The sequence below is a fragment of the Impatiens glandulifera genome, chromosome 3 (genome assembly GCF_907164915.1).
Source record: "Impatiens glandulifera chromosome 3, dImpGla2.1, whole genome shotgun sequence".
Classification (NCBI taxonomy): Eukaryota; Viridiplantae; Streptophyta; class Magnoliopsida; order Ericales; family Balsaminaceae; genus Impatiens; species Impatiens glandulifera.
The window spans coordinates 5,193,597-5,207,466 of record NC_061864.1 but is presented as its reverse complement, the minus strand read 5'-3'; the positions used below and the strand labels follow the sequence as shown (position 1 = coordinate 5,207,466).

Genomic DNA, 13,870 nt, shown 5'->3' with positions numbered 1-13,870 from the left:
AATCGAATACTTATATAGTCTTAAGACTATAAACTTCAATTCTTATCCCTTTTTAAACAATTAGTTATGTCTATAAATAATTAATATTTAAGATAATAATAGTTTAGTGTATCAAACTTTGTTTTTTTTTGTTTTTTTTTTTATGAAAGTCTTTAACTATTAAAACCGAATCGACGTTTAATCACTAACCAACTGATGAAATTTTAAAAAACTGATATTAATGATTGGATTGATGATTTTTTCGATAGGGAAACGATCAAACTGAACCGCTTAAGACCCAAAGGCGGTTAGATGAATTGATTGATTTTGGGAGATGGTCTAGTGGAAAGAAAGAAACAAAGATCGGATATGAAGGGTTCTTTATTAGGGTGAAATGGAATTCAGCTATAGCATAAATATGCCAAATAAAAAAGGGACATAATTACAGAATTATTGAAACAATATGACGCAGCTCGAAATCCTCCCCATACTGCTGCATTATCATAAGAGAATGATTACCTAATGCCAACACTCTCTTCCCATCCTCATTCACAATACTAAGATCCTCACAAGGATCAACCATCATCCTTACCTTTACACCCACATAAGGAACTGTCTCAATCCTTTCGAAACCAATCAACTGTTTCTCCGGACTCCTCCCGCTTCTTTCCAACACTTTCGGGGATCCTGAAAACAACATCACCACATGCCCCCCTTCCATTTCTCCATTGTTAGTCACCAATATTTCAAACGGGAATCTCAATGAATCACAATAGTGTTTCATATCATCGATTTGAACGTGGTTGATTCCATAGGCGCTCCTCCTAGCCCGTTTTGAAAAAGAATCAAGTTCGGTTGATCCTGTTGATAATAAGCTGAGTGTTGTTGGTGGGGCAGACAGAAGCTTGTAGGAGAATTTCGAGTAACTTAAACCGTACCCAAATCCGTATACTCTTTCACCTGTGTAAAACCGATATGTTCTACCAGGGTAACCGCGAGAAGTATCTGCTCGCATGTTCATGTCGCTCATTGGTACCTTTGTGAATGACTCCGGGTACCATGTCACAGGCAATCTTCCACCTTTTGGAAAATTACATGATGCATGTAAAACCCAAGCAAACTTGTTTTTTTTTAACCCGTTTTATGGTAGTTGAAGTGAAAAGAATTTTCATCTAAAAGGTCTCTAGTGGGGGTCATGGCGATGGGATATGTGCTACTTCCGGGCCAGCTTTTAGAGGCTAGCATAGCAACCCATATCATGACCTCTCACTGCTTTCAGAATAACGTGAGACCTTATGACAATAAGTCCCTTTAGTTCAAGTCTCTTGTTACCCAGAGTGGGTGACCACTAGTTAAGAAATTTGTAATGAATGAAATCATGAAGAAGAGATAAGACATACCAGGATTATGATCTCCAAACAAGATCTCAGCGAGAGCTTTCCCACCGGTTTCTCCAGGATAACCAATCCAAAGTATACTTGCAATTCTTGGGTCTTCCTTAGCAAAAGACACATCAAGTGGTCCACCTCCGGTTAGAACTAAAATCACGGGTTTTTTACTCACAGACGCAATTGAGTTGACAAGGTCCGTTTGATAACCAGGCAAAAGAAGACTACGTCTATCATGATCTTCAGTCTCTTGACTCAAATCGAGTCCAACAACAATGACGACTAACTCAGATTCTTTCGCAACAGATAGAGCTTCACTAAAACCGGCTTTTGTGGCACAAGATACATCAACACAACCGGAGGCATATGTTGTTTTCTTTACGTATCTTTGCATTCCATCAACGATGCTCCTTGGCTCACACGGGATTCCTGAGAAGAGTAAAAAACACTGAGTGTTGAAAAGACAAAAATCTGAATGATCTGAATCATGATTGTGACAAATTGCAAGTTTTCAAAAAGATTTTTACCTGTGTATCCACCACCCAATTCAGTTTGATTAGCTAGAGGACCAATGATAGCTAATGAAGATATACTCCTTTTTGCTAGAGGCAGAAATTTATCATTATTTTTTAAGAGCACAATGCCTTCCTTTGCTGCTTCAAGAGCTAATTCCCTGTGCTTCAAAGTGCAAACATCTTTAGGTCCTAACTTCCCAAACTTTCCTTTCTTAGGGTCACCATCAAAAAGGCCAAGGCGAATTAGAACTGAAAATAAATTTACAAGGGCTCTATCTATGTCTTTTTCTTGTACTTTCCCTTGTTCTAAAGCAGACTGGGTATGCCGAAGAAGATATGTACCACAGTTGATATCCATTCCTACCAAAAAAAGGAAAACAAACCAAAAAAGCTCAATAATCAATACTTTGATGATTCTAAGGACAAATTTAGAAAACTGTACTGCAATTAATATATAAATTGGCCTGAATGATTCTGATTTCCATGTCCATCTAAGGCCTTGTTGACATGAGCTATTTGAGATTATTTCGAAATAACCCACGATAATGATGAAATCTATCATCACAACATTCAAATCACCGATAAAAATACAAAATTACCCTTTATTTTATAACATTTTAAAACATTAAATAATTACATTTACTCCCAATAACCACTTGGTTAATTAAATAACCCTAGATCAAAACATTGTTTTCACCACACACACAAGAAAAGAAATAAAAATAAATAAGATTCCCCCAAACATTTTTTTGTAAGGCAATAAGCAAAGACAATTATTTTAATCATATGTCAACTCCTCATCATAAACAAAACAAAAAACTGTTTATTGAGAAGTCTGTAGAAAAATACCTGCTCCTAAAGCATCTGCAACTGCGTCTTCTGGGCTTCTCGAATATTTTTGATATTCGTATATAGTAGCAACAGCATCACAATCTGAGGCAATATATCTGAGTGGTGCCATTAAGAATATATGAATTAGTCAAAAGATTTAAAATAAATTGTGCTTTCTAATAGTATACTCAACAATGAGGTTTGCAATTTAATCACCCTTTGAAACCCCATTCAACTCGTGTTCTCTGTAAGAGGTCCTCTCGTGCACAAGCAGGTATGCCGTTGACTGCATTATACGAACACATTAAGCAGCTCGCTTTACCCTGTTCGACGCAACTTCTGAATGGCGGCTGATAAGTATCCTCAAAATCTTGGTTTGTGATCTAAGTGAAAGAAATGAATTAACACAAGGTCAAACACAAGAAAAATATAATTTTTTGAAAGATAGGGGTTGAACTCACAACATTGTGCTTATTGTTTAAACAACATACACTCATTGCATAACAGAGAGTACATCAACACAACTTCAAAGACAAAGAAAAGCACCAGAATGGGGATGTTTTGAATTCTATCCTGCTATATACATCAAAATAAATGCTCAAGATTCAAGCAAAAAGCTAGACCAAAAAAAACACTAAGAGTAAAACTGTCTTCCTTCAAATTGGAAAGATATTATTAATGAAGGTTAACTCATGATCATCTTGCAATGAAACTCAGTTTAGAAAACATAACCACCTCAAATTTAAAAGTTTACATGTGTTTCTCACACCTATTTTTTTTAAAGATATGATACCTCTCTATGATAAGTAACTTTAACCACCTTTCTTTCTATATTATCACCTCTATTGCATGCTTATAGACAAAGTATTTTTATACATCCAAAATCATTAAACTATGTTTCTCCAGACTTTAAATCCGTATTTAGTATTCTATTGTGATGAAAATAAATTCTTTAGCTCATTAATGAGAATCTTACCACAGCATTGAAGTTATATCTGGTGAAAGACCCCCAATCTTCCAAATCATAGGCAGTGACATGCTTGCAACATGCAGACAACATCAATTCAGCATCGTCATCATCACTAGTAAGAATGCTCTTGTCAGTATCCGCATGAGCACTAGCAAGAACGCTCCCGCCCTGAAACCCCCTCACATACTCGACAGCATAGACAGAAGCAACCATTGGGTCCTCCCCGGGTGTCTCCTGACCTCTCCCCCATCTGGGATCTCTAAAGATATTTACATTGGGAGCCCAAAAGGTCAAACCGGCCTGACCAACATTATACATTGCTCTAGCCTCCACAGCAATGGCCGATGCAATTGACCGCCACAAGCTTCTATTAAAAGAAGCTGTGGTGAGGATGACTTGTGGGAAGCTAGTGGCAGATGAAATTGTCCCATTGAAGTTGATACCAGGGCCGTTTTTGGCAATTCCATGGAGGGACTCTGACCACCACTCATAGGCAGGTATGCCAAGCCTAAGGATACTAGAGGCATTATCAGATAGCTGTTTGATCTTCTCCTCAAGGGTCAAGAAGGAGACAAGGGACTCGGCTCTAGCTTGGATGGGAAGGGAGGTGTCGCAGAAAGGGTAGGAGTTATGTTGAGGTGGCTTGCAAGGGAACTGAAGTTCTTGGTTAGTTGATATGGTGGATGTAAATAGGAAGCTCAGAATGAATATGAAACTCAAACTCCACTTCCATGGTTTACAGTGAGACATATCATAAGAGGCTTTTGCTGCCAAATTCTTGTTAAGGATGCCAGTTCAAACCTAATCATGTAATAACCGTAAGAGATGTTAAAATCAAATTCAAAATGCATAATGAAACAAACAAGAGATGTTGATAAAGAAACCATCAATTAGTCAGTACAGTGATAAATAGCATTAGATTGGTTGTGGAAATACCTGGTTTGCAACACCAAGAAAATTATGAGGAAAAATATATCAAATTAGATGTTATACTCTGGCACTATTCTTATGAATAAAAAATGGATGTTATAGTACAGACTCCCGTGTACATAATCAAGCAACTTAAGGGCAGGCTAATAGATATTACAATCTGTAGAATCAATTGCTTTTGTTAGTATTTGATTTTGAACTTAATTCATCGATTTGATTCTTCATTCACTAAATTGGAAAGATAATGAGCAATGTTTATGATTTGTCTAGCTTGACCTATATTATTTAGTGTTTGTATGATTAACACACATCATCAATAGTCAACCATCAAGTTTTACTTCTTCAGTCTGAGAAAGGCTTTGCAGTTTAAGCTGAAGATAATTAAGATTAATTTGACAACGGTCCTAGCATAATTCAATAACACACACTAAAAACTAGGGATGGATCTTCTTCATTAACAGAGGATTACATTGTTCAGCATAATTAAAGACTCGCACGCCATAAATTGAGTGACATTGAAACATGATAAAGTGCGATTCAATGAATTCGAGCTATACTAGATAAGACAAACATCGGCGAAACTATCGGAACATAGCAAATCAAATGCAGGTTGATTCTAAGCTAAATTAACAGAGTAGAGTAATAATAAGTTGAAATCATATAATGAAATAGCAAATATGTTCATAAATTCATCAACATAGATTGAGTATTATTCCATAACATCACCAGTTGTTTACTAGAGGAGGAATGAGTGGATGAAGGAAGGAAGACACCGTCGTGAGAATCCAAACGGGATTCAATCTTCTTCCAGCAAAAACTGGTACGGAAAGAGAGAGATAGAGAGAAGTAAAATAAAGGAGTCCTGACCAATAATGGCAGTATGTATATGCAAGGGCCCGCCGCAATATTCAATTGTGTTGTGTAATTACTAAAATACCCTCGATAATCACTTCATTTTTATTTTTTTGGTAATTATTATTAAATAAATAGCTTTAAATAGTATATGCATATTTGGTAAACTTTCATCACACCATTATTATTAATCGAATTTTGGCAATTAATATTATTGATTGATATAAAAAAATGAATGAAATGTTATGGGTCCTCAATCCTAATGAGAAAGCCTGAAAACAGTATTAATATAGGCAGTTCTTCTTATTCTCTATTTCATTAATCAGGCAGCAGTAAATAAAACTTGCTTACAAACTAATTTAAAATCTAAGTTTGAGCAACTTGATCGGCCTTGGCAACAGGAGGCTCGGAGGCTTTGGGAGGGTCCGGCGCCGCCGCTTCAGCAACAGCAGGGGAAGGTGTTTTAGATTCTGGGTCATCAGGTTTCTTGGTTACATTGGCATCTTTTTTGTCTGTGGTGGTGGTTTCCTTGGCGGCATCGGCGGCAGCAGGTGGTGGTGGTGGTGGAAGCATGTGAGGTGGGGGATGCTGTTTGAGTTTAGTAATGATTTGTCTCATTCTTGACATATCAGTTGGCTTACCTGGTTTAGGACCTTGAATGATATGGATTGATGGTTTCTTCTCTTCATCCTTTTTTCTTCCCCTTTTTTCAATGTTAGCAACCTCATATGGGATTATCTCTGCAATTGCTTTCCAGTATTGCTTGTCAGCTTCTTTGTGAAATTTCTCCTGGTTGCTCAAGTATAACTGGTGGATTCATCATCATCATACAGATTAACATCATCATGGATTCATCAAAGTGAGTAAAAGTAAAAGTAAAAAGTGTATATTAGTTTTTGTTACCTTTTCCCTTTCTCTGTTATGTGCTTTGTTAGTCTCAACATTGAGATTTCTCTTGTCATAAAAGGCTTTCTTGTACTGTTCAGCTTCTTGGAATATCTGTTCTCTCATCTCTTTCTCCTTCTTCTCCTTTTCCTCTAGATAAATTGTATTCTTCCTGTCACACCAACAACAAACAAACAAACAAACAAACAATAAGATCTCTTGTAATAGATAGTTAGTTAGCTAGCTAGCTAGCTAGGAGAAGAACTAACTCACCGACGCCACTCACGAAATGCAGCGGCTTCCTCGCGCATTTGATTTGGCTCTGGAAGTAAAGGTCCATCGGGAGGAGGAGGTGCACTGAAGATTCCGTCTGTATCGTCTCCAATATCATAGGGGGGTTTCGAATCATCGCCATTAGATTCAGGAAATCCTGAATCATGGTCAGGATTGGGGGAGGAATTGAATCCTCCGTAGGTATCATCGTGAGATTGAATGTCGTTTTGATCGGTGGAGAATCCTTCTTGTTGTTGATGATAATTCATATGCTGAGGAGAATTATTACCGGTGTTGTCGCCGCTAGGAGCCTCGTAATTATACGCAGCATTGTAGCCGCCATCGCCATCGTTGCCAAATGGATGATGAGAAGCTGTCTGATTTCCTTCCCCCTCATTGTTATACGTTTCATCAAATGAATCCATTTTCTTAGTTTTCTTTCTCTTTCTTTTTCTCTTTTACTATGAATTCAGCACTGATTGATTTTCCAACACCCAAAGCTCGATCTCCACCCTCAGAGGCGCAAAACTGGTCGATTCAAACGTGTTGAATTGAATCATTCCCATCCCCTGTGAATTATATGATTGCTCACTTTTTTTTGTTTTTTCATTATAGCAAATATTTCATTATTTAAATTTAAATAAAAAATTATTTTTATTATTAATCACTTAACTGAGCCATATAAATAAACATTGAATTTGAAGGAGCAAAAAACATACTCATAATCTACGAACCCATTGATCGAGTCTCCTTTGCTTAAGAAGAGGGCCAAGAACAGGCTTATTCTTCTGGGGGCAGTGCCATTTTCCAGCAAACTCAACATGGTGATCATTTGTCATTTCTGCAAGAGGATTTCTGATTGTACTTTGTTCTTTCTTACCCTTGTTCATTGGCTCTGTTTTCTTTTCGAGTCCACTTTTCATTGTAATGACATAATTCTCCTCTCCTCTTCTCCTTTTGATTGGTATAAACCCATCATCATATGCAGAATCCTCACCCTTATTACTACTACTACTACCTTCTTCTTCTTCTACATTTAACTTTTGAGCTTTAATCTTGCATATTGGCTCAAATGAATCCACTTCACAAGCCATCGTGATACTTATTGCTGTATTTGTTCCCTCTTCTGGTTTGACGCTTACAGGACAATGAAAATGACTGTTTTCTCCTTCAGGATGGCTAGTCTGAACTGTGTCATTTCCATTGCCATTGTCATTGTCATTGATTGAGGTGACATGTATGAACTCCTTATGTTTCTCAGTAGTATCTTCATCTTTTTCCTTTTCAGTGGCCATGAAGGGAGAGTAGTGAAACCCATCATCATCTGAGTTTAATTCTGGAGATTCATAAACATAGCTTGAAAACCATCTTCCTATATCAAGAGGCTCTGAATGAAGCTCAACGCTTTCTGAGGATTCTGGATTCTGTAAACATTTTAAGAACAACAAAAGAAAATTAACATTAGCTTCTTCCATAACATGTTATATGAGATTCAAAGAAAGACAACACTCGTATATCCAATTTCAATTCTAAGACAAATGGAATTGAATTTCATTTACAATTCAAGCTTTACCAACCCAACAGATTAGTTCAAGTGATAAGAGTCTTATCTAAGACATAATAATTCTAATTTCAATTCTTCTTTTAAAGTCCTTGAACAAACAAATGATCCAATTTCAACTTCAACCTAGCTTAAACCAAATGTAGCCTAGTATTGATCAATTTAACAACACAAAGTCTCACATAAACATAAATTTTATAGATATAACTACTAGTTAATTGAGTGGTTGATTCTAAGCCATATTCGATTTCAGGTAGAAGTGAGTACCTCATTCATATGTATGATCTCATTAGCAGGAGTGGTTTTATTGGCGAGCATCTCAGATCTCTGCAAAATCGAATCAACTCTGCTGTTGTCCTCATTAATAATGTTAGAATCCTCTCCTAATCCATCGTCTTTACTCAGCTCAGTAGAAGATTCGTATACATAGCTAGAGAACCAATTTCCAATGTCTGGAGGCTCTATTAGAGATAACAGATAATTAGCTAGTGTTTACTTCTTCTTTTTTCAGAATATTGAAGAGATTATAGGCGGATACTAACCGGAAGGTAACGTAAGTGAAGAATCGGCGTCATTCCGAACCTGCAACAGCTATATATCAAGAACGTATGTCGAAACGAGAGAATCGTCAGTTTCTGAGATATGGATACAGTAACTGAATGCGGAGAAGATTTCGTTTCAAAAATCAGATCGACTAAACAATGAATCTCACCTGAGAGTCGCATAGACTGAGATCCGCATCTATCACCGCTCGCAGCGTATCCATCTCTCTTTCTCTCTCTCTCAAGAAGACTGGATATGGAGTTGGAGAGTGGAGATCAACATAAGAAGAAGAATAAATTGTCTGATTTCTTTGAAATAAATGGCGGCAAATGTGCTCTTTTGCGTCAAATGTGAAAATATTTAAAAAATATTAGCTTTAACTTTAAGGTTTGTTCTTTTTAAATTTGGGGGGTTTTATGTAAAGTGAAATTTGAAATGATAAAATATTTAAATAACTAGTACTATTGTGTGTAAATTATTATAATTTGACATCAAAATAATATAGTTTAGTAATATTTCAAAATTAAATTATGTATAAATTGTTTTTCTTTAAAAAATCAAGCCAATTTGAAAACTATAATATTTTATTTTGGTTATTTTCAGTTTCATATTTCTAACATGTTAAACTATTACAAATATAAACTATTTTTTAGAAAGATTAAAAAAATAATAATAATAATTAACTATAATATTTTTTAAAATAAATTATTATTAATTAAAATAAGTAGTTACGTATACAAAATTAAATTACAAAACAATATTAAATAAATGTTAAATAATATAACAATTTTGTAAAATCATGTAATTTTTTTAAGACTGATTCTAAATATTCGTAAAGAAGATGAGTGATGAATTAGAGGGGTTGAACAAATTAATCAAATTGTGTTATATCTAATTCAAATACCATGATCAGTAATAAAATTTGTATATAACTGAAAGTTGATAAACATTATTATAAAATATTCATTTCTGACTAACATAAGGTAAATATTCATTTCTTATTGATATTTTTATCAAGATGTTGGGTCTCGACAAAGAGGAGGGTTAGACATTCATTTCTGACTAGCATAAGGTAAATTTAATTTATAACATTTTATAATTTGATAATTATAATTTATGAATAATTTAACATATTACAATTTGCGGGCAATAATGATGCAAGGAAACAAGTTTTGCCTAAAGTTCAACATCGACTATATTATAGACACATTTATATTAGTTGGGCAAAAAAAATATAGGACTTGAATTTGAAATTTCAATTATGGAGATGTGCCAAGTCAACCTATAAAAAGGAATTTAAGGATAATTTGACAAAGCTCGAATAAGATACAAGTAGGTGCTAAAGATGCCGCAGTTGAAATTCCACCGTGAATGATGACTTGTATTTCTCCTACACTAAAATGTTAAATGATTACGAATAATATTTGGGAGTCATTTAAATTTTGGATATTGGATACAAAAACGAAATCAATCATTAGCATGAATTAATACATTCGTCAAATGATAATGAATAATTTGAAAAAAAAAAAAAAAGAGTATCTGTTTTTCAATGGGCATCAAACATTTATCTTAATACGATGAAATTCTTCGAATATAATAGAACTAAGTCTATGCTTTGTCGCGTGAAATTTAATGGTGAACATGACTACGAAGTTACATACAAGAATATGAGAGACTCGTGTGTCGATTGCAATGGCGGAATATGAGATTGTTGTCATGTCATTTGTATAATTTCATCTTCAAATGGAGGTGTTGAGAATTATGTGGTGAATTAGTACAAATAAAACAACTTATAGGAAAAGTTACTAATATTTGATTAAAGATGTAGTGGGAGATTAAAAAAATAATAGAAGGAAAGACAAATATAAAGATGAACAAATTCAGACATACGATAATAGCCAAACAGGTAGAATTATACGGTGTAGTAGGTGAAAAAAGAAGTCATAATAAAAAATCGTGTTAGAATCCACTTATGGCACACTAGATCTTTTAGTAATGACAAAAATATCAATTAAGAGCCAAGATCAATAGTTATTGATAACGAGTCCGTCCGTCAAGTTTAGTGAATAGTTATCGAAATCTTTTTATTTTTGATTAGAAATTTAAGATGTTATTTAATATAGATTATTCTTTAGATTTGATGTTTTGCTTATTATATATTAGTTTATAATATTATTGTAGTTGTTGACTTTTTTATTTATTTAAAAATTTGTGTTAGAATGGTTAAATAAAAAAAATGAATGGTATTTTTAAAACAAAAATAATAATTATATTCTTGTTTAAAATAAATATTATTAAATAAAATAAATGAAAAATCAGTCAAAATTGAAAGAAAATAAGAAATGGAAGTAAAAAAAGTGTTTAAAAAAATTAAATATACTGTTTAAAAATTATGAAAGACAGATAAATATTTGTTAAATATTAAATAACAATTTTTTCTAAAATTATATGGATCAATCCGAGAATTGAAACAAAATTCAGGGAGAAAAATACCAATTACCACTTTTTGAAAAAAGGGGAGAAAAGAAGACAGAGGAGAGCTTAGTGGGAATAAATTCAAAAAATCCTCAAAGTTGTATATAAAGAAGACCCCCCAACAACAATATAAAATATAAAGCATGCAAAAGTAAGATTATATTATAGATGTCAAATAAATACAAGAACATATAATAACATAGTAAACAACATACCGACAATGATATGGGTGGCTCAGAATTCAACTAAAACACTTTCCCTTTCCCTTTTGTTTTTGAGAAAATCCCAACTTTCAATTCAAGAAACATGGTTCAACCAAATTTGTTTCAGCTAATATTAGTCTGAATTTCCTAAACAACCAACCTTTCAAGCTTCAAAGTGGAAAAATACTAAAATATTCTTTAATATCATTCATCAACAACATCTATTCACCATTCTACACACACCTAAAATCTATATCAATCAATCAATCGCCCGCCTCCAACCTACAAAGCAACAACAAGTTTTCCACATCACAAAGACAAAAGAGAAAGCTCGAGACCTGTTTTTCCGCCAGTCAGCGACTTTCTATTGCATGAGATTCAGACCCTCTAAGGAAAGATCTTCGCCACCATATCTGAAAAGCTTTTCCTAGATTAGGGCACTCAGTACCATGCTTTGAGAAAAATCTGAACCATTCCATGAACAGAATATACTGTTCTTTTAAAGGAAGAGTAAGAAGTGTCTGCCCCATCGCATCCTCCAATGCTCTAACATCTAGCCCCTTTCTACACCTCTGAAGCCAACCGAAATCTGACAGCATCGGACCAAACCAAGCCTGAAACAATCCGAGCCGAGCCTCCGACCTGCACTGCAGCTTTCGTGTCCCTAAAGCAATGAACAACATTGCAGAAACCCGACTCAGCTCATACCGAACCATAGGAGAAGCAGTTTCATGCATTTTCAGTAATTCAGCTTGATCTTTCCAGATATCAACAAATTCCTCCGCCATCTGTCGATCAAGCATAATCTCTACGACCCAGTTGATATTATCTACCTGCTTGGAGATCCTCTGCACTAGCGGTTGTTGTTTATCCTCGTAATTAGTGAGTAACAAATCAACTAGTGAAGTAAGACAAGATCGAGTGATGTTATATAGGTTTTCTCTGTTGATATCTTGATTGTCCTTCTCGTATACTGAACTTTTAGAGAAGAGACCTTTGACCAACGATTTCAGTTCGTTCTTAGCATTAGTATCGTTACAAGTTGTGATTGACCAAACCAATTGTGTGGCTAAATCTTGTTGTTGGGTCGATGGATCCATTGGGTAGAGTCTGGCTAAGATATCACTGGTTGTTGTATCATCAAATATGGACCTACTAAATAGGGATCTTAGCTTCTCCTCTTCTTCCTCTGTCCATGGAACTGCCTCGAGATATTTTAAACACGATGAAACACCTTTTGTAAACATGATGCCTGATGAGACCTACACACAGTTAAAAGAGGGAAAATGAATTATAATAGTGAACTTTTGGAACCCTAATTCTTGTTCATCAAAGATTGAATATAATTAAATTATCACCTCAAGTATATCAATGGATCGATAAACCCCAATCTTCAATAGCCGTCTAGTGATATCTTCTTCAAACATCAGCTCAATTGTCTCTCGAAACACATTTAGGTTATCCACGTCTGGAACTTCAATCCTACATAAATTCCTAGACGAACTGCTGGAGCGTTTTCTTCGATGATCTGCAATTAGATCAGCAAAAACCGAACTGTTTTCACTCAAAACTTCTGAACTCAGTTCAAGAACTAGAGAACCTCCAGTCTTCCCCTTCAGATTCAAACGCACATCAAAAGCTCCCAAACAACCATTATCATCATCCTTCAATCCACTTTTAGAAGCAGATGCTGCTTCCTTTGGTGGTAATCTCCTCAAAGAATTCGATCTAGAAGGGAGATTTGCTGCAGAAACGCGCGGAGGCTCTGAAATAACAGCTTCGTGCAGGGCATCGTCCAAATCGGTCTGAGAATCGATAGGTGAGACTCGACCAGGGGATAAGATACGGCGAGGATCGATCCGTCCGACCAATCCAAGCTTGGTGCTCTGAGGAGAATTAGGAAAAGAAGCAGCGTACTTGGAAGGTGTTTCAGGTTTGTTAGCAGGCTTAGGACGGGATATAGCTTGATTTTCAGGACTGTGAGGCGGAACAGTGAAAGAACAGCACCACGACCGGTGGCGAGGCCGATTTCTCCGGAGGTGATGAGGATTCCGGCTAGTGGCGTTGTCCATTTCTCAAAATGGTGAATCAAATCGAGAGTGGAGAATGCGAATTAGGGTTTGACATCTGGCTGTAAGAATCAATGAAATAGAAATTGAAGCTGAAAGGAAGGAAGGAAGGAAGGATTAATTACTTAGGAAATGACAAATGCTTGTTTGTATCTGTTCGATTATGATAGAAACAAGGATTCCATTGTGAATTCATAAGAGCTGCTCTTTACGGCAAGAACAAGAGAGAGAAAGATAGATAGATTGATAGGGAATCTAAATGCGCTGCTGGTTACTTTTAACTGCTTTCGGATTAATAATTCCTTTTTTCTTAAATAAATAAATAAATAGTAACGTTTATATATCTGATTTCAAATATTCTCATTTAATGATTTGGTTATAATACTAACTGTTATG

The 13,870-nt window shown here is 35.2% G+C and overlaps 4 protein-coding genes across 4 annotated transcripts; all 4 read right to left on the bottom strand.

The window, feature by feature from the left end:
• Positions 1–344: 344 nt before the first annotated feature.
• LOC124929079 (probable beta-D-xylosidase 6) lies at positions 345–5,460 on the bottom strand. The gene is made up of 7 exons (XM_047469345.1): positions 5,340–5,460; positions 3,690–4,484; positions 2,930–3,096; positions 2,732–2,829; positions 1,895–2,242; positions 1,380–1,796; positions 345–1,059 (listed from the first exon to the last, which is right to left on the bottom strand). Exons 2-7 carry the CDS (start codon positions 4,431–4,433, stop codon positions 422–424), a joined length of 2,412 nt encoding a protein of 803 aa, XP_047325301.1. The 5' UTR covers positions 4,434–4,484; positions 5,340–5,460; the 3' UTR covers positions 345–421.
• A 214-nt stretch (positions 5,461–5,674) lies between these two features.
• LOC124931508 (clathrin light chain 2-like) lies at positions 5,675–8,067 on the bottom strand. Its single transcript, XM_047471988.1, has 4 exons — positions 7,343–8,067; positions 6,624–7,192; positions 6,369–6,522; positions 5,675–6,272 (listed from the first exon to the last, which is right to left on the bottom strand). The coding sequence occupies exons 2-4, from the start codon at positions 7,046–7,048 to the stop codon at positions 5,832–5,834; spliced, it is 1,020 nt and encodes a 339-aa protein (XP_047327944.1). The 5' UTR covers positions 7,049–7,192; positions 7,343–8,067; the 3' UTR covers positions 5,675–5,831.
• LOC124928985 lies at positions 7,343–8,996 on the bottom strand. The gene is made up of 4 exons (XM_047469238.1): positions 8,897–8,996; positions 8,727–8,775; positions 8,452–8,645; positions 7,343–8,047 (listed from the first exon to the last, which is right to left on the bottom strand). Exons 1-4 carry the CDS (start codon positions 8,948–8,950, stop codon positions 7,343–7,345), a joined length of 1,002 nt encoding a protein of 333 aa, XP_047325194.1. The 5' UTR covers positions 8,951–8,996.
• A 2,420-nt stretch (positions 8,997–11,416) lies between these two features.
• On the bottom strand, positions 11,417–13,724 carry LOC124929519 (BTB/POZ domain-containing protein At2g13690). Its single transcript, XM_047469900.1, has 2 exons — positions 12,764–13,724; positions 11,417–12,667 (listed from the first exon to the last, which is right to left on the bottom strand). The coding sequence occupies exons 1-2, from the start codon at positions 13,475–13,477 to the stop codon at positions 11,759–11,761; spliced, it is 1,623 nt and encodes a 540-aa protein (XP_047325856.1). The 5' UTR covers positions 13,478–13,724; the 3' UTR covers positions 11,417–11,758.
• Between the last annotated feature and the right edge of the window lie 146 nt (positions 13,725–13,870).

What these genes read in the sequence shown, in the direction of transcription:
- LOC124929079 (XM_047469345.1), bottom strand. Translation starts at nt 4,433, where the DNA reads ATGTCTCACTGTAAACCATGGAAGTGGAGTTTGAGTTTCATATTCATT. An exon ending in TGCAGATGCTTTAGGAGCAG is followed by an intron (nt 2,243 to 2,731) that starts GTATTTTTCTAC and finishes TTTTTTTGGTAG; the next exon opens with GAATGGATATCAACTGTGGT. An exon ending in ATTGGGTGGTGGATACACAG is followed by an intron (nt 1,797 to 1,894) that starts GTAAAAATCTTT and finishes TACTCTTCTCAG; the next exon opens with GAATCCCGTGTGAGCCAAGG.
- LOC124929519 (XM_047469900.1), bottom strand. Translation starts at nt 13,477, where the DNA reads ATGGACAACGCCACTAGCCGGAATCCTCATCACCTCCGGAGAAATCGG. An exon ending in GATCCATTGATATACTTGAG is followed by an intron (nt 12,668 to 12,763) that starts GTGATAATTTAA and finishes AACTGTGTGTAG; the next exon opens with GTCTCATCAGGCATCATGTT.
- LOC124931508 (XM_047471988.1), bottom strand. Translation starts at nt 7,048, where the DNA reads ATGGATTCATTTGATGAAACGTATAACAATGAGGGGGAAGGAAATCAG. An exon ending in GCATTTCGTGAGTGGCGTCG is followed by an intron (nt 6,523 to 6,623) that starts GTGAGTTAGTTC and finishes TTGGTGTGACAG; the next exon opens with GAAGAATACAATTTATCTAG. An exon ending in ATAACAGAGAAAGGGAAAAG is followed by an intron (nt 6,273 to 6,368) that starts GTAACAAAAACT and finishes TGAATCCACCAG; the next exon opens with TTATACTTGAGCAACCAGGA.
- LOC124928985 (XM_047469238.1), bottom strand. Translation starts at nt 8,950, where the DNA reads ATGGATACGCTGCGAGCGGTGATAGATGCGGATCTCAGTCTATGCGAC. An exon ending in TCAGTCTATGCGACTCTCAG is followed by an intron (nt 8,776 to 8,896) that starts GTGAGATTCATT and finishes CTTGATATATAG; the next exon opens with CTGTTGCAGGTTCGGAATGA. An exon ending in AGATCATACATATGAATGAG is followed by an intron (nt 8,048 to 8,451) that starts GTACTCACTTCT and finishes AAATGTTTACAG; the next exon opens with AATCCAGAATCCTCAGAAAG.